Here is a 22,546-nt window from a genome sequence, read left to right as displayed (position 1 = left end):
TCGGGTCCGCCGGTCACACGCGCGGGGGGGTCCGTGACCGCGCGGGAGCGTGCAGGCGGCGGCGCACGCTCGCTCCCCAAAGCCTCACAGGCTAGTGACGTATATATACGTCACTTTGCCTGTGAGGGGCTGACCGCCGCAGTATATCTACTTGCGGCGGTTGGCAAGCGGTTAAGAGTGTGTCTATGGGAATGTTTTACCATTTTTCCAGAAATGCATTTGTGAGATCAGGCACTGATGTTGGAGAAAAGACATGGCTCACAGTCTCCAATCTAATTCATCCCAAAGGTGTTCTATTGGGTTGAGGCCAGTCAAATTCCTCCACCCCAAACTTGCTCATCTATGTCATTATGGACTTTACTTTGTGCACTGGTCCAAATCATTTTGTGGAGGGGGATTATGGTGTGGGGTTGTTTTTCAACCTGATAGAACACCTTTGGGATGAATTAGAGCGCAGACTGCGAGCCAGACCTTCTCTCAAACATCAGTGCCTGAACTCACAAATGTGCTTCTGGAAGAATGGTCAAACATTCCCATAAACACACTCTTAAACCTTGTGGACAGCCTTCCCAGAACAGTTGAAGCTGTTAAAGTAGCAAAGAATGGGCCAACTCCATTTTGAACCCTGCCGACTAAGACTGGGATGCCATTAAAGTTTATGTGCATGTAAAGGCAGGTGTCCCAATACTTTTGGTAATATAGTGTATATGGCTTGTCCTGATGGTGAACAAACCAAGGGTTCTTTTTTGGTGGGTGGAGTAAAAATAGAGACAACTAATGAACTTAGAAACTGCACAGTAAAGTAGGGTAATTCTCATTGCCCATTAAACATACAGTATATTATGCATGCGCTCTAGCTGTTCATTGTTCCCATTGCATAATGTGGGTTAAACAGTGCTTTTTGTGCTTCACATCGGAACACCCAAGCTTTTATGCATTATCAAAAGTGTACATCTGGTATTAGGTCAGGAGTTAGAAGTGAACTGTCCTGTATAATAACTTTGAGCTACATTCTCAGGAAATGAAGGCCTGCAATGCTTGACTGATTAGTACTCCCTCTTTATGGCTGTGTACAGAATCCACAGCTCCCCTCCTGCTCAGAACTCATCTAGGCTGTGGACATGTATGTTATTCACAGCATGTGATAGGGCATAAACTGTGAGAGCTAAGCACTATATTGTAAATGATTTGTGCTGTTTGTTATTTTAACCACAAACTCCTCTGCAGGGGAGCCATTAAAAACACCACTGAATTACATTAAAAATTTTGAATGTTTTTTCTAGGCATCACTTGAACAGGATCGTTTACACTGGAATGTCTTTGGCTTATGAATTACATATAATCTTGTAAACTATATTGTAGAAAGAACTTTTAAAAATGCCAAAACAATGCTAAATCGTGTCATGGACATTAGAGAGAAGTTTGACTTGCACACAAGCAGATTTTGAGAGAAACACATTAATGTCCATGTGTGCTTCAATGAGGGCAGGAAAGGAAACGTGAGCCAGCTTATCCAGGGCTCAGCTAATTCCAAAGTATACAATAATATCTGGCTAGAAATATCCAACTTGGCTAGTTTCATCTAAGATCACTTGGGGTGTCTACAGTAGTCTGCTAGTACACATAAACATGAAGCCTGTCATCCAGGTCTGTTGTTTCTCACGCCTTCTTCATTTCCCTTAACTCCCTTTAAGTACAACATAACTCAACAACCAATAAAGTCCTCAAAACAAATAGGCATGGATAAGTTGTGTTGGTAGCTCCTGGGTGAAAAGGTGAAAGTAAAAATGAAACTCAACATCCAGCACCTGCTTTGTCAACTGATCACTTGGAGATCCTTGTCACAGGGACACAGAGAGCCTTTAGTATGCCCTGTCTTCCTCCTTGACTTGAAGACACAGATGTCTTTGGGAAAATCTCTGACACTTATCCTAATGCACAATACTATTTTTTTTTAAATTTTCTCCTGCTGTGCTATTGTGTTCTGACAGAACACCACGGGAGTCAGTCGGCAGACCGTTTTTGGCCATGACCCTTCAACAGAAGATGTCCGAATGTCGGCTGGTTTCTATTGAAACAAGGAATTCAGCTTTTTTTTAAAATAGTGAAGGCACACTATGAGTTAAGTCTAATGAGATGCATGACACCTCCTTGGCTTATTATTTACATCTGACAGGTTTATGGCTCTGCTGAGGATATACTCTTGGCTGTGAGAGGAGAAAAGCACAAAGAACAGCTATACCTGCCCCTCCACTCTGCTGCTCATTCACAGAAGCCTTTGTATTTTGTGCTCACATAATATAGTGGCTTCTAGGATTGTGCAGAAAAAGGGGAAGGGCGGGCATAGCAGCTGCAGTGACTCTACTGTTGAAGATACTGAGACCAGAAAGTCCAGTGTCGGGGTCCTGGAACTTCAGCCATAGCTTTCTCCCAAGAGTTCTTTAAACCTGTCAGATGTAAATAACAGAGATAAGTCCAGGATGTGTCATGCACCTTGTTAGACATAACACATAGTGTGCCCTCACTTTTTACAACGGAGCTGAATTCCTGTATTTCAACTTTAAAAGCTGAGAAACAAGCCTGGCCTCCTACTATTACATCTGTAAACATCAACACCTGGGCTATATCATGGGCATAGGTAAATGCCAAAATTGCTTATTAGAGTTCTAATTTAATGACAATGTATTAGCTATTTTGGTCTGACATGTTTTGTTAAAGTGACTGTCGCTTCTGAAAACAATTAGGCAAAGGCCAACCTACAAAGAAAAACAACAAATACTTACCTGTCCTCCTGCTTGCAACACTGAAAATGTTCCTATCTAGGATCTACCTTTTTTTTGAGTCTGAGAAGAGTAATAACACTAAATGCTTTTTTTTTCTCTTTGTGCCAGGTAATGGGGACTGTGAAAATGGCAGTTGCAAATGCATCAATGGCTGGGAAGGTGACCGATGTCAATGCACCTCCTCAAAGAAACACTGTATGGACACAAATGGACTGTTATGCAGTGGGCGGGGGGCTTGCATATGTGGAAAATGCGAATGCACTGATGACAGAAGCTTTGGGCCTTTGTGTCAATACTGCTCTGAATGTAGCAATACCTGTACAGGCAACTGGTACGATTTGTATGACAAACCTTTTTTCCAAGAACATTCTCTCAGAGCGTAGATGTAATATATTATTATATGTCCTAGTAAAAGTGTGCTTGTTCCAGAACCAGAAGACATGGGGATTAAACAAAAAGAAGTGTGTTAGTGGACAGTATATGGAGATAAGGAGTATTGAGGGTATGACAGTGGGCAGTAGATGATACACTGTACACAGGTCACTATGGGGTTAATGCTTATAAGATGGGCCACTGAGGGGTTATTGCCTCTATGTTATGACTGAACATAGAGGTTAATATACATACACTGGTGGCCACTGATGGGTTATTATTCAAACTGGTCTAAAACTGGCCTAAAGTGCTCTTTGTACTGGAGGGCATCTTAGTGCTGGTATGGATACTGCGGAGTGACATGTGTGTCTGGTGGCAGGATACAAAGGAAACATTAATGTGTATCGTAACACACACAGGCCTGGACTACCCAATGGTAAGTAAGGAGATACTTACCTCTGAGTTTCACTCTGAGGCTCCATTTTCACCTGAGCGTATCGTTTTCAAGCGTTTTTTGGGGCATTTTTCAGGCATTTATTTGGGCGCTTTTCATGCGTTTTTTGCAGGTGTTTGGAGGCAGGCATTGACATCTGACAAAAAAATGCTTGTAATCTGCCAAAAAAGAGACTCATGTACTTTTTTGAGTTTCGGGCATTTTGCTTCAGGCAACAAAACAGTCATATGTGAACAGGGGCCATTGAAATGAATGGGCTTTTGCTTGTTGGGCGCTTTGGAACTTCAGAGATGAGAGTTTTACAAGCTGAAAAACACTAAGGTGTAAACAGGGCCTTAGGGGGAGATTTGCTAAAACTGGTCCACACAGAATCTGGTGCAGCTGTGCATAGTAACCAATCAGCTTTTAGGTTTTATTGGCAAAGCTTAATTGAACACGCTGAAGTTAGGAGCTCATTGGTTAGTATGCACAGCGCCCCCACCAGATTCTGTGTTCACCAGCTTTGGTAAATTTCCCACTGAGTGTTGAACCTTCAGACTGTGTGCCTGAGCTCAATGTACAATGTCTATGGGAAGAATATTGACAATGTTGAATATGCAATTTTGTGTGGTGGGAGGGTGTAAATGCAAACCTATAGCCACTACAGAAGAAACTAGAGAGTCTGTGCTGGAGGTGGGATGCAGGGGAAATACCAATGTATGTGGTTAGAGGTGGCATATACCAATGTGTGTGTGCTGGAGGTGTAATACAGGAGAAGAATCAATGAGTGTCTGCTGGTGGTGGGATACAGGGGAGAGACCAGTGTGTGTGTGTGCTAATGCAGTCTTTCTCAACTCCGGTCCTCAGGGCACACTAACAGGCCAGATTTTAAGTATTATCTTGGGGAGATGCAGACTAGAATACTGCAATCACTGAGCAGCAAATTATATCACCTGTGATGTATTTCAGTTTTCTTGCAAACTTGGCCTGTTGGTGTGCCCTGAGGACCGGAGTTGAGAAACACTGTGCTAATGGAAGGAGACAGGAGAAAGACCGATGTGTGTGTACTGGAGGAGGGATCTCAGCTGGGGAACGACCAATGTGTGTGCTGGATGTGTGATGTCACTGGGGTAGAGCGAGGAACCTGCTGATTGGCACAGTGACACAGTGAAAGCAGAATCTAAAAAATATATAATGTAGTATGTTGTATTGAGATAGCTAATAAAGAGCAGTCAGAAGAAAGTAGTTCACAGTACATTTCATCTTGTGCCTATTTACTATACTAATGACAATGGCTGGGAAGAGGTTAACATCTAGGACGATCAAAGAGTTAACTGTGTGCCTTACAAGTATTACTGTGTGTACCGTGTGCTGTGTTCACTAAGCAATGTGGCAGTTTTTACTCCCTGCTTTGCAGGGAGCAAAAAAACAAGACACATCCCTGCTGTCTGTAGAGAGCCCTGTGTTGTTTAACAACACAGAGCTATCTTCTGTCATGCTGATCAGCTTGTGCTGCATCGAATTACAGCCCAAGCTTTCGGGTGCACTCTAAGACCCAGAAGAAAGCTGTGACGTACAGGTATGTGTCTGCGCCTGTAAGAGCCGACCTGCCACAGTAAATGTACTGCTGTGGGTCGGCAAGTGGCTAACGAAAACCTGAAAAGAGAGAAACATGGAGGCTGCATTTGGACATGCCCATTGCCTAGCTTTGTCTGTACTCTCAGTAACTAACATGGAACCAGCATGAAGCTGATAAATTCGGAGGAAGCTCAACTCCTGATCTGCATACAATGTCAGTGTACTAAACACTTTGGGTCAACATAACAGCTAGGCAACTAGGACAGTTGAAATATCAGTCTAAGTATTTTTTCAAAAAAAGGTTTACTTTGAATGCAAAAAAAAGTATAAAAAAATAAATGTGATGTTTGTTGTATAATACACAGGAATTGTGAGCAAGCTCAACACTCTTTGAACCTCACTGTCTATCCAATGAATCCTCACAAAACCAAATGGAACACACTGGTGTATTATATGGATCAGACTTCAGGTATGTTGGTCCCTTGTTTAAATATACAAGCTGTCAAAGACCGCTTTCAGTCCCCACCAACGATCAGTAGCTGGCAGGACTGGCTTCTGATCATGTGACCACTGTGACAGCCAGCAGTCACATTGGTCACATGATTGTGACCAGGTGTGCAGACCCTGTTAAAGGCATTCCAGGGCTGTGATACCAAAATTTTGCAATTGACAGCACTGACTTTTTGAGATAGCAAAGATCAATACCGAAACTGTCTTTGTAAACTAGTACATAAATTCATTTAATGTAAAAAGAAACAAAGTACAAGAATAAAATCAGATGTCAGTGTAATCAAAAGCTGATTGGTCAAACTAATATTATCTTTTATTGTTGCTGGAAAGAATAAGTCGGACATAATTTTCTTAGATTTCTCATGGACGAAAGAAATGAGATTTCTGCATGAGTTCCTAACTCCGACCACCAGCCACATCCATTTAGAGAAAGGGTGTAACGGTCACTGCCTTCATTTATTTTTTATTGTGGAGAACGCAGCAAAAAAAGTTAGGGTCCAGTATGTGTCATGCTGCTCACGTTTCCAGGTGATTTATCCCATCAGCATCCATGGGTAAACTGGATAATTTAGTAATGTGTACCATTGCCTCTTCTTCATAGTCTGACAATCAAAAAGAAATATTGAATGGTTGCTTAGGTTATTACAGTTTTACCATTTTTTTTCTACTGGAATAGACCTGAAAATGTCAGTTTTGGGTTCCAAATTCTCCATATGTAAAGATATACTGTATTCTATGTATAGAAAATAAAAATCCAACAGGGAGAGTGAAAGCCCCTCATAATGGCAACAGCAAGTATACAGAGCCTAGAACTCAAGCAGGAATAGTTCTGCTGTAGAGACCCCAAGGGATATCAGGAATTGCCAGCTCTCCAGCATCTACCAGTGATACAATTAATTACCAAACGTATTGGGACACCTGCCTCTACACACACATGAACTTTAATGGCATCCCAGTCTTAGTCAGTAAGGTTCATTATTGAGTTGACCCACCCTTTGCAGCTATTACAGCTTTAACTCTTCAGGCAAGGCTGTCCACAAGGTTTATGTATGTGTCTATGGGAATGTTTGACCATTCTTCCAGAAGCCCATTTGTGAGGTCAGGCACTGATGTGGCTAAGAAGGTCTGGCTCGCAGTCTCCACTCTATTTCATCCCAAAGGTCTTCTATCAGGTTGAGGTCAGGACTCTGTGCAGGCCAGTCAAGCCCCCCCCCCCCCAAACTTGCTCATCCATGCTTTTATGGACCTTGCTTTGTGCACTAGTCCAAAAAAATTGGTGGTGGTGGAATTATGGTGTGGGGTTGTTTTTTAGGGGTTTGGCTTGGCCTGTTAGTTCCATTGAAGGGAATTCCTAAGGCATCAGCATACCAAGACATTTTGGACAATTTCCCAACTTTGTTGGAACAGTTTGGGGATGGCCCGTTCCTGTTCCAACATGACTACGTATCCATGCACAAACAAGGTCCTTAAAAACATGGATGAGCGAGCTTGGGTGGAGGAATTTGAGTCCAGACCTCAACCTGATAGAACAGCTTTGAGATTAATTAGAGCGGAGTCTGCAACCTTTTTGTCCACATCTGCGCCTGACCTCACAAATACGCTTCTAGAAAACGGTCAAACATTCCCATACACATACTCCGAAACCTTATGCCCCGTACACACGTACCGATTGTCGGCCGTAAATATTCGGCCGACGACCGATCGGCCGATTGTAGGCTTGTTAGTATGATGCTTCCGACAGCCGACAGCGCATTTTCGGCCGAACAGAATCTGTCGTGCAAGCATTAATATTTTTGTTGGCCAACACCAGAACAGCCGATTGTTCGCCAGTCAGTACAGATTTCGGCCGACAGACAGCAGATTTGCAAGACTGGGCATGCTCAGAAAAGAAAAAACACACGGAAAGTTAACCATTACATGACATCACTTCTGCAGTCGGCTGTTGTTCACCGACAAAATTCGTGTGCAGTCTTTTGCAGTTTTCAACAGACATGACAGCCCTGGACAAAAGACGGCCGATCGTTCGGCCGACGATCGGTACGTGTGTACGAGGCATTATGGACAACCTTCCCATAAGAGTTGAAGCTGTTATAGTTGCAAGGGGTGGGCCAACTCACAATTGAACCCTACGGACTAAGACTGGGATGCCATTAAAGTTCATGTACATATAAAGGCAGGCATCCCAATACTTCTGGTAATATAGTGTATATCAGTTGGGGGTGGACTGTTTCTATAAAGACCTCCTCTAAATTGCTTAAATTAATTAGGAATAGATAAGTATGTGGCTCAAATGATACCTTCCATATATTAGTAGTCTGTCATTGCCACTTCCCCAAAGTCCGACAATCAAAAATACATTTTGAATGGTTACTTAGGTTATTACAGTTTTACATTTTTTGTTGTACTGGAAAAGATCTAAAAATGTCAGTTTGGGTTTCCAAAACCTTTCTTTAGTTAAATTAGACTGTTCAAGCAAATGTTCAGTATTTTGAAAAACTAAAACTTTACATATATTTTTGACAAAAATATAGGAAAGAGTTGCATGTCCCATGGTGCATTTCTGAATGTTCAGCTTGCAGGGATATACAGGGATAGGTCACTGACATTCACCATAACAGGGAGACAACAAAGCAAAGTTTATTTACCTGCTGCCTAACATGAAGACAGCTGTGCAGCCTAAGAAATGGTTGTCTCAAGATTTCCAGACCTTATGTATACACTTCAAAGTTCTCGAAGTTCATCATCAATGGCAAGGTCATGCTGTCTGATAAACTGAACGTCTGCTAATTTGTAGCCTTACAACAACACAATATGTCATTATTTCAAATATGTTAAGGTTATCAAAAGGTCTTGTGGTATCAGGCACAGACTGTTCCTCCCCTGGTTTATTAGCAGCATTCTATTATGTTTAGGAAGTCAGGGGAGTTAGAAGAAGTAATTACAAGTCAATGACAACAACAACTTTCAGCTCTTGGTATCTTTAGAAGTCTATCTCTACAGTTTAAATTTAAACTGGCTCCAAGTTCTGGAAATGGATCACACAAGGATCTGCAACAAGGCTTCCATTACTGAGCTCTCCTAAAAATGTTAGTTGCCTGGCAATCAATGCTGACACTTTTGCTTCAAAGCTTTGAATCTCTAACAACTTCTAATTTTTTATTAAAAAAGAGGCAGCTACTTACTGTAATTAAATTATACTGAAGAACATTTTACCAGAAGTGCCGTAGAACCCCAATAAAACCAGCCCAGCCAGCAGACCTAAAATTATTTATTTGGTCACTAGTTAGATAACATTGTTTGTGATTCCATTGCTTTGGAGATGAGCAAAAATTATAGATAGTTAGGTGGGGGATTAAAGTAACATTAAACCTTCAGTTTTTTTCCTTTAAAATACCAAACATGTTATATATAACTGCTCTGTGCAAAAGTAATGCACAGAGCAGCCCCGAGCCTCCTCTTCTGGGGTCCCCCCACGTTGCTTCTAGCTCCTCCTTTATGGTATGGGCTTACTTATTCCCGAGCCGATTTTGCCCACCCCCAGCTTGCTCGTTACAGAATTTGATTGACCGCAGCGGGAGCCAATGGCACCTGCTGCTATCAATCTGTGCAGTGAGGCAGGACAGAGCTGGGGAAACTGCTGCTCTTGTGCACATCGCTGGATCAAGATTGGGCTTGGGTAAGTATAAGGGGGGCTGGGGAAACACATGTAGCAGAAAAGGTTTTTTTACCTTAATGCATAAAAGGCATTAAGGTAAAAACCCTAAGGGCACTTTCACACTATGTGTCCGTCAAACGGACTCCGTTTATCTAGGCGGGGGATCGATCCCCCGCTGAACAGGAGGATGACAGCTGTTCTCAGCACTGTGTGCGGAGACACAGCTGTCAGTTCCCCATACATCTCTATGGGGAAATCGGATGGGAACGGACCGTCGGTCTGTTTTCATCCGATCCGCTGGACGGATAGAAAATAGGGTTTCCATGCGTCCAGATTTGACGGATCGGATCGGATGTCAGCGGACATGTCTACGATGACATCCATAGGGATCATGGGGGGACCGTTCAGATCCACCAAAAAAACAGACAGACACTTTAAAGGCCTCAGATGCCTTCATTATAGGTTAAATTTACTCAGGACTGATATTTTAGTTATGAGTGGAGATTCTCGGACTAAGCCAACCCCTTGTATGTCTTTAATATACCAACAGTGAGATCTGCTTGCCATTATTCTCTACTAATGCACATCTTGGAGTTTTGTGTGTTCCAGCAACTCATGCTCTATTCCCCATATGTAAAGATATACCGTGTTCTACTTATAGAAAATAAAAATCCATTAGTGAGAGTGAAAGCCCCTCATAATGGCCACAGCAAGTGTACATGGCCTGGAATTCACGCAGGAATATCTCTCCTTTAGAGACGACAAGAGATATTATCAATTGTTAGCTCTTGAGCATCTACCACCGATATATCAGTTTTGGGTGGACTGGTTCTATATGACCTCCTCTAAATTTCATAAATTAATTAGGATGTAAGGTATGTGGGTCAAATGATACCTTCCATGAGCCATTGCTGACATCCCTCTAAGGTCATTATTTGCATAGGTGTCTTGCTGCTCAAATAGATTCAATTCTTATGGGGTCACAGACCTGCAACAAGTATGCAAACCAAGAGGAAAAATTTTAAGTTGTCATTGATTCAAGACTTTGATGCAAAATGGCCAGCTTTGATTGCCAGGCAACTAACATTTTTAGAAGGAGAGCTCAGTAAGCCACTAACACTATTAATTCTATGACATTCAGAGAAGCGTTGAAAACGTTCCCAGGTCTTTACAGGTCAACTACAACTAGTGTCAGGTAAAAGTATGTAATGAGGAAGGTAATATGCAAATCTGCTCAGTTATAATTATTGACTGAATATTCAGATTCCTGTATAACTGGTTCTCTTTGAATCATCTTGGGTTGCTCTCATATAAATTTTGACAAACTGTCTTACATTCAGGTTCATTGCATATCTTCTGGATGCTGCTTATACATGTTGTCAATGCATAACTCTACAATCTTGGAAAGGTTCAAACTCATTCTTGTGGCACAAGGGACTATCTTTTTTAAGTCTTTCAGATCACACTTTAAAGCCATCCTCATTAATCTGTTCACGTGCAAAGACATTCTAGACATAAAGTTGCTAATGCATGTCTCTATGTATTTTCACATATGCAAATGGATAGATGAACCCACTTCTGCTGTAAGGGCAGGATTTTTGTTTTAATGGCCACTACGTGTACATCTAGAGTTTATGCACTCTTGGCAATGGACAAGGTAGTTTTTATTACTGTACAGAAAAACATAATTCACAGCTTGCCTCAGAATGAAGTCACTGGAATGTCAAGGTTATGTTGTTATCATCCCAACCCTGCCTTGTTCACATCAAAATGTACTGTTCTCATAAAAAATTCATCGTGTGTAGCTGCTGTTCTGCACATTTTTGGTGTATTTTTAGTTTATGTGAATTTCTGGAATAGGTAGTCTGTGTTTTTGTTTTTAGGTTTTGTAAAAAGGCATCCTCTGCTTTGACATAACTGTTACCCTTGCTTCTTGCATCTGTGTGGGTCTTCTACACTCACATTTGCCTGTCCTATTAATATTGCTTGCTAAAATCTAGGATTGGTCAATCAAGAGTCTAGCTGTCTGATGGCCAAGACATGCCACCAAAAAGAATCCCCACATTCCTTGATGAGGCAGGCAATCTTAAGCCCCGTACACACGTACCGATTGTCGGCCGTAAATATTCGGCCGACGACCGATCGGCCGATTGTAGGCTTGTTAGTATGATGCTTCCGACAGTCGACAGCGCACTTTCGGCCGAAAAGAATCTGTCATGCAAGCATTAAAATTTTGGTTGGCCAACACCAGAACGGCCGATTGTTCGCCAGTCAGTACAGAATTCGGCCGACAATCAGCAGATTTGCAAGACTGGGCATGCTCAGAAAAGAAAAAACACAGGGAAAGTTAACCATCACATGACATCACTTCTGCAGTCGGCGGACAAAATTCTTGTGCAGTCTTTTGCACTTTTCAGCGGACAGGACAGCCTTGGACAAAAGACGGCCGATCGGTCGGCCGACGATCGGTACGTGTGTACGAGGCATTAGTGTTGGTTTTTTTAGGTAGCAAAGTCGCCGACAACGATCCCACACACACATATAAACACATACACACACACACATAATACACACACATACACACATATAAACACATACACACACACAGACACACACACACACACATACACACACATATAAACACATACACACACACATACACACACACACACATATACACACACACACACATACACACACACCCACATTATTATTGCTTGCTAAAATCTAGGATTGGTCAGACAAGAGTCTAGCTGTCTGATGGCCAAGACATGCCACCAAAAAGAACCCCTGAATTCCTTGATGAGGCAGGCAGTCTTCGTGTTGGTTTTCAGGTAGCAAAGTCGCCGACAACGATCCCACACACACATACACACACACATACACACACATACACACGCACACACACACATACAAACACATACACACACACACACACACAAACATACACACACATACCCACATTATTATTGCTTGCTAAAATCTAGGATTGGTCAATCAAGAGTCTAGCTGTCTGATGGCCAAGACATGCCACCAAAAAGAACCCTTGATGAGGCAGGCAGTCTTAGTGTTGGTTTTCAGGTAGCAAAGTCGCCGACAACGATCCCACACACACATACACACACATTCACATACACACACATACACACCTACACATACACAAACACACACACACACACACCTACACATACACACACACACACACATACCCACACACACATACACACACATACACAAACGCACATATATATACACACATACACACACACACAAAAGGGAAGAACAGACAGTGCAGTCCCTCAGTTGTAGGCTAAGGGTTGTTCAAACAGGGTAGGCTCTTTCTTTTAAGGAAATGGTTAGCATTTTTGGATATGTAAGCAAATAACAATTCAAACATGTTTTCACTACAAGTGTAAAGCCTTGTACACACGCAACGAATTTCCGCCGACCGGTCGTCCGTCTTTGTCCAGAGTCGTGTCTGTTGGTTGGAATGTGCTCTAGACTGCACACAAATTTTCCCGCACGACAGAATTCTACTTCAGAAGTGATGTCATGTGTTGGATTGCTTTGTATGTGTTCTTTCATCTCTGAGCATGCCTAGTCTTGCTCATAAGATTTTTCCCCATCGAAATCTGTACTAATGAGACGAAAATCGGATGTGTTTTGATGGTTGACAAAAATTTTATAGCCTGCACACCAGGATTTTTTCGGCCGAAAAGTCGGAGAAGGTTGTCGGAAGCACCATACTAACAAGCCGAAAATCGGCAGATCGGTCATCGGACGAAATTTCCCGGCCGAATTTCTACTCGTGTGTACGGTGCTTTCGATTTTTTGGCCTTGAAAAAGTATTCATACCCCTTTACATTTTCCACATTTTGTCATGCTGCAACCAAAAGCATAAATGTATTTTATTGGGATTGTATGTGATAGACCAACACAAAGTGGCACATTATTGTGAATTAGAAGTAGAATGATAAATGATTTTCAACATTTTTGACAAATATCTGAAAAGTGTGGCTTGCATTTTTATTTAGCCCCCTTTACTCTGATGCCCCTAACTAAAATCTAGTGAAACCAATTGCCTTCAGAAGTCACCTAATTAGTAAATAGAGTCTACCTGTGTGTCATTTAATCTCAGGATAAGTACAGCTGTTCTGTGAGCCCTCGTAGATTTGTTAGAAAACCTTGGTGGACAAACAGCATTATGAAAACCAAGAAACACACCAGACAGGTCAGGGATGAAGTTGTGGAAAAGTTTAAAGCAGAGTTAGGTTATAAAAAAAAAACATCCCAAGCTTTGAACAACTCATGGGACACTGTTTAATCCATCAATCCGAAAAATGGAAAGAGTATGGCACAACTGCAAACCTACCAAGATATGGCCACCCATTTAAACTGACAGACCGGCAAGGAGAGCATTACTCAGAGAAGCAGCAAAGAGGCCCATGGTAACTCTGAAAGGGGCTGCAGAGATCCACAGCTCAGGTGGGAGAATCTGTCCACTGTCCAATCTGTCGTGCACTCCACAAATCTGGCCTTTATGGAAGAATGGCAAAAAGAAAGCCATTGTTGAAAGAAAGCCATTGGAAGTCCTGTTTGCAGTTTGTGAGAAGCCATGTGGCAGACACAGCAAACATGTGTAAGAAGGTGCTCTGGTCAGGTGAGACCAAAATTGAACTTTTTGGCCTAAAAGCAAAACGCTATGTGTGGCGGAAAACTAACACTGCCCATCACCCTGAACACACCATCCCCACCACAAAACATGGTGGGGGTAGCATCATGTTGTGGGGATGCTTATCTTCAGCAGAGACAGGAAAGCTGGTCAGATTTGATGGGAAGATGGATGAAGCCAAATACAGGGCAATCATTGAAGAAAACCTGTTAAGAGTCTGCAAAAGACTTGAGACTGGGGCGGAAGTTCATCTTTCAGCAGGACAACTACCCTAAACATACAGCCAAGAGGTACAATGGAATGGTTTAGATCAAAGCATATTCATGTGTTAGAATGGCCCAGTCAAAGTCCAGACCTAAATCCAAATGGGAATCTGTGGCAAGACTTGAAAATTGCTGTTCACAGACACTCTCCATCCAATCTGATAGAGCTTGAGCTATTTGGCAAAGAAGAATGAGCAAGAATTTCACTCTGTAGATGTGCAAAGCTGGTAGAGACATATCCAAAAAGACTTGTAGCTGTAATTGCAATGAAAGGTGGTTCTACAAAATATTGACTCAAGGGGGATGAATACAAATGCGTGCCACACTTTTAAGATATTTATTTGAAAAAAAAAAAAATGAAAAGTCATTTATTATTTTCCCTTCACTTCACAGTTATGAATAGAATAGTCTTGGAATGGGTGTGGAAGTAGATTTAGGCTTAGTTGAATAGAATAGTCTTGGAATGGGTGTGGAAGTAGATTTAGGCTTAGTTAAAATGATCACCTTGTAAAATAACCCATTCTGTTTAAAATAGAAATGAAAGGCAAAACATTTGTGTATAAATAGAAAAAACATAAATACCTTTTTTCCTTTTTTTATAAGTGATAGCAGTAATGCATAAGAGCCGGGGGAGGAGAAGCAGCAGCACACTGAGCTTCCCAGTGAATGGCTGTGCAGCAGGGTGTTTCAGGATAAGTCTGATCATTTGAAAGGAGCATGCGGAGTTCCCAGCATAGCTAGAGAACTGACCATGGTATGCTCTCCTGCTTAGTGTGATCAGTTTTTATTAGGAAAGTAAGGGGACTAGCAGCAACACCAGGGATTTCAAGGAAGCAAGGAAAAGAGACCAGAATACTTTCTCATACAAGTACTTGGTACAGCAGGCACAGATCAGGAATATGAAGTGTTGTGGTAACAAACGCTTTAAGGTATGACTGGGATTCCATTTTAATTGCAGGTGTCATCTAAACAGTCAAGTCATGAGCAAGGGTCATACTTCCTCTTTTCTGACATCAGCTGTGAGCAAATTTAAGTACTGATAGAACAGAGCTCGCAGTGGGATTTGTGATTTGGGTTTGTGTGCCTAAGCTGCATAATAAAGCTAGCCCAAGAATGTGTCATTGACAATCTGAATTCACAGGAAGTGGTTTGAATAATACAATTTTTTTTCCATAAAATAAAGTTTATTGAGAAGAAAAATCACAGTAGAACATAATAAACAAATGCCAAACAAAAGACAATATCACACAGTGAGTGCAATGTATCCAGGAAATCTGAGCAGCACATATATCAGGAACAGAAAAGCAGAGAGACTGAAAAAACAGCAACATTTGTATGGTCGCCAGAGTCATAAATCAACAAAAATATAATTACAGTAAACGTGGCGTGTTCGGAGCAAAAGGATCTTCCCATGAGGCATTGTTAATCTCTGACATTCACATACATAGCTAGGCATGATGAGCATTGTAGTTCCTGAACAGCTGGAGGGCCATAGTTTGCACATAGCTAAATATATCCATAGTAACCAAGAGAAAAGGGGTAGGGAAACCTAAGGTTGATTTTTTAGATTGCTATGTACCCCGAAAAAGCTTTAGTATACAGTATATGAGGTTCTGGTGGGTCGGTCAAGCGAGGATGAAAGGGAATGAATAATACTATTACTGATTATCATTTAACCCAGAAGTGAGCAGCCGTGACTTGATGGAGTAAAGCTTCTATGGGTGTTGTTGAGTATTGTACCCTTCTATGTTGAGTGTTGGTGACGTTGGGCAAATGTTTTTTTAGAAAGCTGGAGTTGGGCTTTAACATTTATTTACAATTCTATGTTAAAGCGGAGTTCCAGCCACAAAATCGACATAATCGATTTTGTGGCCATCCGCTTGCTTTTCTTCATCTGAAAAGAAATTGGATAGTTAGGATTTTTTTTTTTTACTTACCTTGTAATTGTAGAAAGAAATACTCACCTTTCTTCCACTTCCTCCCTCGGCGGCCGCGGCCCGCGCCGTCACTTCCGGTTTGCAATGATTCCTGGGAGCTGAACGTCATCGCTCCCAGGAATCAATGCAACGGCACCGGCCCCGCTCGTCACTTCCGGTGCGACGCCGCATTCCCTGTGGAGGAATGCGGCGCCGCACCGGAAGTGACGAGAGGGGCCGGTGCAGGGAGAAGAAGACACGGAAGAGGACGCAGAAGAGGATTGCGCTGGCTTCAGATGCCCACAACAGAGATGACAACGCTGGAGAAGAAATTTTAAAAGTGAGTATAACTGCGAACCGGGACAGATCAGAGGCTAGCCATTGTGGAATGTACTAGCCCTGACTGTCCCGGGGGTATGTTCATTGAAATTTTTTTTTGTGGCTGGAACTCCGCTTTAATTTAATATTGGTTTTGTAACTACTATAAGATGCAAATGCTCTTGTGCACCAAAATTATTCTGTACATGTTTTGGCTAAAAATCAACCATAAGCTCAAGAGTGTCAGCTTTGTGTAGTTTTGGTTATATCTATGACTATGATAAATATGCTACAACCTGCAAACCTACATAGTAGAGGCCTGAGTTTTCCTTTGCCTTGATTAAAGTAGTGAGCAGAGAGGCAGGTTTTCCTGACAAAGAGTAACATCTACAGTACACGGACAATATAGAATCAATTTAAAACTAAAAACTACATGAACAATCGATGCACTTATTCTTAACCCATGTTTTTTTGTTTTTTTTCTAACAGAATACTTCTCAGACCCGTGGAATCTAAAGATATTTTTTATCATTTTTACTGCAACCTTCTTACTTGGTTTTCTCATTGTACTTATAATAAGAGTTATTATCCTGCAAGGTGATAACAACAAAAGCACCTCTTCATCCAGTTACAGGGTGCCAACATCAATGAAGGTAAGTGTTCATTAAGAGAAAGTAAAGTACATGTATTTCATCATTGTGATTGTGGCATTATTTGCATTGTAATTCTCCAAGCAGTTTTGGTTGAAATAGAGAAATGCACATGTTGAGCAGCAAAGTGGGTGTGATTTAATGATCACACGATTCACATAAATGTGTATTTCGAGGAGTTGTCTGTGAAGGTTCTCATTTGTCCAGGTCATTCTATATCTAGTAGTATCACCTGTCTTCCACGTATAATGCTCTTTTAACATCTCTACACCAGTGTTTTGGCAATCATTCGTACCTTCAGCCATGTAAATCAAAGGATTACCAATTATGAAGCCTTCCTGACACAAAGGATGGGATTATGTAACTAGCACAAGTTTGTTCCACAATTTTTATACTTCCCATCCTTAGACATGCTTTTCCATGGTAATTGAATCAAGTGTTGTGCTGGGGTATTTTTCCGAAACTCATTAGAACTGAAGAAGTTCCTTGGTCAATCTACGAAATATCTTCAACTTTACAGAACAATTGCAGTTGAATTTGACTAACTACTGCTAGATATCTCCAGGAATTAGATTCAGATCCCTCAGTGCTACATAGCTCTTATGGTTCCTATCTGCAATGTCAGAGGAGTCTCTAATAAATTGTTTTTACAGGCAAAACTCTTCTTTAGTTTTGGATAAAGTAGGGAAAGTTTAGAGCTCCTGTCATAGTTAGTCAGGTTGAAAAAGAACACAAGTCCATATAGTTCAACCAATGTTAGGGAACACTTCCCTACAATGACCACCAAAGTGTTCACCTCTCCCAATGACCACAAATCTAAGAGAGTGCCTCCTCCACTGACTTTTAAATATAAGAGAGCACCCCCTACTGACCACAAGGGAGAACTTCTCACTGATCTCCAACTAACAGGGACAATACCATTTTGTTTCTTTTCAGGACATCAGTTTTTGATAGCAGTTTGTGCTGCTACTATGTAAACATACCCTCTCTCTTTGTCCTGGTGACAATTGTCATTGAACACAGAAAGTGATGAGAAACCCAAAATATTACAATAGTCACCAGAACAAGAGGTGAGGGTGTATCTTCCAATGAGAACACCTGTTATAGGGTAACTGTCCTTAAGGGGATTTCCTCTCTCTTCATGTTGTGTCTCTGGGAGAGGACATGAAAGGAAATCTTAACCGAACACAGCCAAACTAAAAAATTGCATACACTTTAAAATTAATGCTGGCAAAAGCAGTGGAGACTAAGGGAGACAACCCTGAAGTTTGGCTCATTTTTCCTCCACTCAAAGTAAATCATTTTTAGTGGAACTTTCTTTAGGATGGGCTGACTGTTAAATGTGAAGTGGATCAGGAGATGTGGAAGATGTGGACCAGGAAATACAATAACTATTGTTTTGATTAAAGCTGAATCCCACATAAGGGTTTCATTGCTTAGTTACATTGGTCCAGCTGAAACCAATGTTAGTATGCATAGGCTATACCTGTGGGACCACTGTGGAAGTAGAGAATCACTGTAGAGATTGCTGCTATCTTCCAGGTGCCTACAATGGGTTATTCAGTCTTTTCACAGAACATCTTGCATTCTTCTCAGTGAATGCAAAGGGTTCCTTGACTGGATGAGGTGGCAATGACTCTGCCCCGCCTCTCCACCTCGTTCAGTCATAGGAATTCTTGCATCCATTGAAAAAATGCAACGTCTTCTGTAAATGGCACCTGTGCTGTGCAGGTGACCCCCTGTGGTTACTATGCAGCAGGGCAGCCGTTCAACATGGGACCTGGAAGACAGCAGCACTGTGGAACGGGTGACTACTACAGCTATTCTCCACTTACACATCAGTCCCGAAGCCATGACATATGCATACTCCAAGCTGGACCAATGTAACTATACAATAAAATCTATACCTGAAATTCAAATTTAAACATGTTTACTTTTCTTAAAATTAGTAATATTGTCTTTTTTTCTTAGGATAAAAATAGTTTACACAATGGATACTCAAGTACAGTAACCTACACCCGGGAGAAGCCAGAAGACATTCTTATCAGCAATGGAAGTCTGGCGGTACATGAAGCATTAAAGTACAAGTTTGAAGAAAAGACACACATGTATTAGGTGATCTCTATCTACTGACAAGCTGCTCTGTTACAGTCATGTAGACGACTTCCATAACTGAGCAGTTTTTTTCAGTACATCAGAAAACCAAGTCTCTGCAAAGAACAGGCTGTGAAGTTCCTATCAGTAATATGCAGCGGTCAGTGTTCACAATGCCATGTTTTGAAAATTTGTGAATTGCTTGGTAGATCTGAGACTCCTAGAATTGACTTACCATATTGCATAGCTAAATAGCAAGTGTTTTTTTTACCATCTTAGCTGCTCTAACAGATTTATGTGCATTACTACTGTATGGTACATTGTTTGAATGTAGCACTTTATATTTTTTTTTTATATTTTTTATACAAAGCACTGATTACACTTTAGTGAAAATTTAAAGGGGAACTTCTCTTAACTGTTTTGGGTAGTAGGATTGTTTTGTGGCCAATGTGGTCATATCACTGGTTTCCTCATCCCTATTCTTCCATTGCAGTTTCAGTTCTCTTTTCTATTTTGGGAGATGAGTATAGAAAGGGAGAATGGGGACAGAAATTGAGTGATACCAGTCTCGACTCTCTCGAAAGCAGTGGAGTTCTCATTTTTTAACTGCACTCACTGAAAAGGTTTCTTTCCTTTTCACTTTTTTTTATATGTTATGAAGACAACATGAAACAATTGTTTTATAGAGTGCTAAAGACTTTCACCCAGGATAATAGGGTGGCAAAGGTAACCTAAAACGGGACTTTACTTTAAAAAAAAATTGGGAGTTTACATTTATATAAATATGTAGTTCACAACTGCAGTTGACTGTCTGATTCATTCACATATAGTGCAGCTACACCTACCCAACATTTAGAATTCAATTAAATGACCAGGGAAATTGAAATAACAGTATTTAAAGATGCAAGAACACCTTTAAAAGTATGATTGGAAAGTTCCAATTCATTTACAAATCATAGCTGTACTTAAATCTGTACTGCAGGTATGATCTTCATTATTGGTCCTGCTTTGTCCAATGTAAGTAGGCATATCTCATACCTGAGGGATTGCAGTGGAATGTGACAGTGGGGTTGATTTACTAAAACTACTGCAAAATCTGGGCAAAGCTTAATCGAACAAGTTGAAGTTAGAAGCCGATTGGCTACCATGCACAGCTGCACCAGATTTTGCTCTCTTCAGTTTTAGTAAATGAACCCCAATGACTGTAGTAGTCACTGGGTCCTGTACCGAGCAGCCTCCCTTTTACCTAGTGTCCACACTACTACAATTTTTCAGAACACCTTGAATTTTTCAGTGGATACAAGGCATTCTCTGATTGGACATAGTGGAGATTGATGTTATTGCATTTGCCTCTACACCTCATCCAATCATAGGACTCGGGAGATTTTAACTATCACTTTAGTAGCAGCACCTGCTTCAGGGATTGTCGCCTTCCACAGCAGTCCTACATATATGAGATGCATGCTTACTTTTTTACAAGCTGGACCAATGTAACTATGCAAAAAAAGAATTTCTAGACTTCAGCTTCAAACATACAATGCAATTGTAACAATGAACTATAATCAGCCAGGTTAGACTGAACACAGGTTGCTAATGATAGAAAGTCAATCATTAGACTATATATATATATATATATATATATACACATTTGTGAATTTATCTTATCAATACAGTATTAGTTTAATGACATCAAACTTCCCCCAAAACGTATTTCTGCTTAATTTAAGAGAATCCGTGTTCCAGGGCAATTTGAATTAACGTGTGATGGTGCATTTTAACTGTTTGTTTAATGTCGGTTGCCACCAGTTTGCACAATCTTAACCCAAAAAACAAAAATGTAATATATTGCAGGTTACCAGTCCCTTGATATAGTGGTTGTAATACTTTCCTATTTTTCGTTTTTCCTTTATTTTCTACTGATAATCCTGTCAGTAACACATTTTTATTTTGTCATAAGGTGACAAAGCTTAATTACCTTACTGTATTTAAAAAAAGAACAGCATTGTCCTTGTAAGCGTCTCTGCTGATGTGGACTACAAACACCCTCTCGTCACCTTCATTACATGTTTAGTTGGGAAGGTTGATAACATTGTTTGAGATTTCAGTTCAGTACACATGTCATTACAAGGAAGTAGCATTTCTGGCAAGATCTACAAACATTTTTGTGTACTTGGAAAAAAAACAGCTACTAAATCTAATGAATAGTATTCTGTAATATACAACATTTTTGTTATTGGGTTAAGATATACTTTATTTGGGTTAAGAATAATTGGCTACATTGGATTGTAGATTGACTTTTTACAGTGGATATAAAAAGTCTACACACCCCTGTTAAAATGTCAGGTTTCTGTGGTGTAAAAAATGAGACAAAGATAAATCATTTCAGAACTTTTTCCACTTAAAATGTGACCTATAAACTGTACAAATCAGTTGAACAACAAACTGAAATCTTTTAGGTAGAGGTAAGTAAAAATAAAAAACTAAAAATAATATGGTCGCATAAGTGTGCACACCCTTAAACTAATACTTTGTTGAAGCACCTTTTGATGTTATAACAGCACTCAGTCTTTTTTGGGTATGAGTCTATCAGCATGGCACATCTTGGCTTGACAATATTTGCCCACTCTTCTTTGCAAAAACACTCCAAATCTGTCAGATTGTGAGGGCATCTCCTGTGCACAGCCCTCTTCAGATCACCCCACAGATTTTCAGTAGGATTTAGGTCTGGGCTCTGGCTGGGCCATTCCATAACCTTAATCTTCTTCTGGTGAAGCCTTTCCTATGTTAGGTTGGATGTATGCTTTGGGTTGTTGTCATGCTGAAAGATAATGTTCCTCTTCATGCTCAGCTTTCTAGCAGAAGCCTGAATATTTTGGGCCAATATTGACTGGTATTTGGAACTGTTCATAATTCCCTCTACCTTGACTAAGGCCCCTGTTCCACCTGAAGAAAAACAGCCCCAAAGCATGATGCTGCCACCACCATGCTTCACTGTGGGTATGGTGTTCTTTTGGTGATGTGCAGTGTTGTTTTTGCGCCAAACATATCTTTTGGAATTACTGTATGGCCAAAATGTTCATCCTTGGGTTCATCAGACCATAACACATTTTCCCACATGCTTTTGGAAGACTTCAGATGTGTTTTTGCAAAATTTAGCCTGACTTGGATGTTTTCCTTTGTAAGAAAAGGTTTCCATCTTGCCACTCTACCCCATAGCCCAGATATATGAAGAATATGGGAGATTGCTGTCACATGTGCCACACAGCCAGTACTTTCCAGATATTCCTGCATCTCCTTTAATG

The 22,546-nt window shown here is 40.9% G+C and overlaps 1 protein-coding gene across 1 annotated transcript in view; it reads left to right on the top strand.

The window, feature by feature from the left end:
• Window positions 1-20,128, top strand: part of ITGB8 (integrin subunit beta 8) — a 198,611-nt gene extending 178,483 nt beyond the window's left edge. Inside the window, exons 11-14 of the mRNA XM_082258511.1 lie at window positions 2,892-3,114; window positions 5,532-5,635; window positions 16,990-17,153; window positions 19,122-20,128. Coding sequence (XP_082114637.1) covers window positions 2,892-3,114; window positions 5,532-5,635; window positions 16,990-17,153; window positions 19,122-19,265 — 635 coding nt within the window. The 3' untranslated portion in view covers window positions 19,266-20,128. The remainder of the gene's footprint in view (window positions 1-2,891; window positions 3,115-5,531; window positions 5,636-16,989; window positions 17,154-19,121) is intronic.
• The last annotated feature ends 2,418 nt before the right edge of the window (window positions 20,129-22,546 follow it).

Source organism: Pelophylax lessonae, assembly GCF_965119305.1.
Source record: "Pelophylax lessonae genome assembly, chromosome: 5".
Lineage (NCBI taxonomy): Eukaryota > Metazoa > Chordata > Amphibia > Anura > Ranidae > Pelophylax > Pelophylax lessonae.
This window is presented reverse-complemented; position numbering and strand designations above follow the sequence as displayed.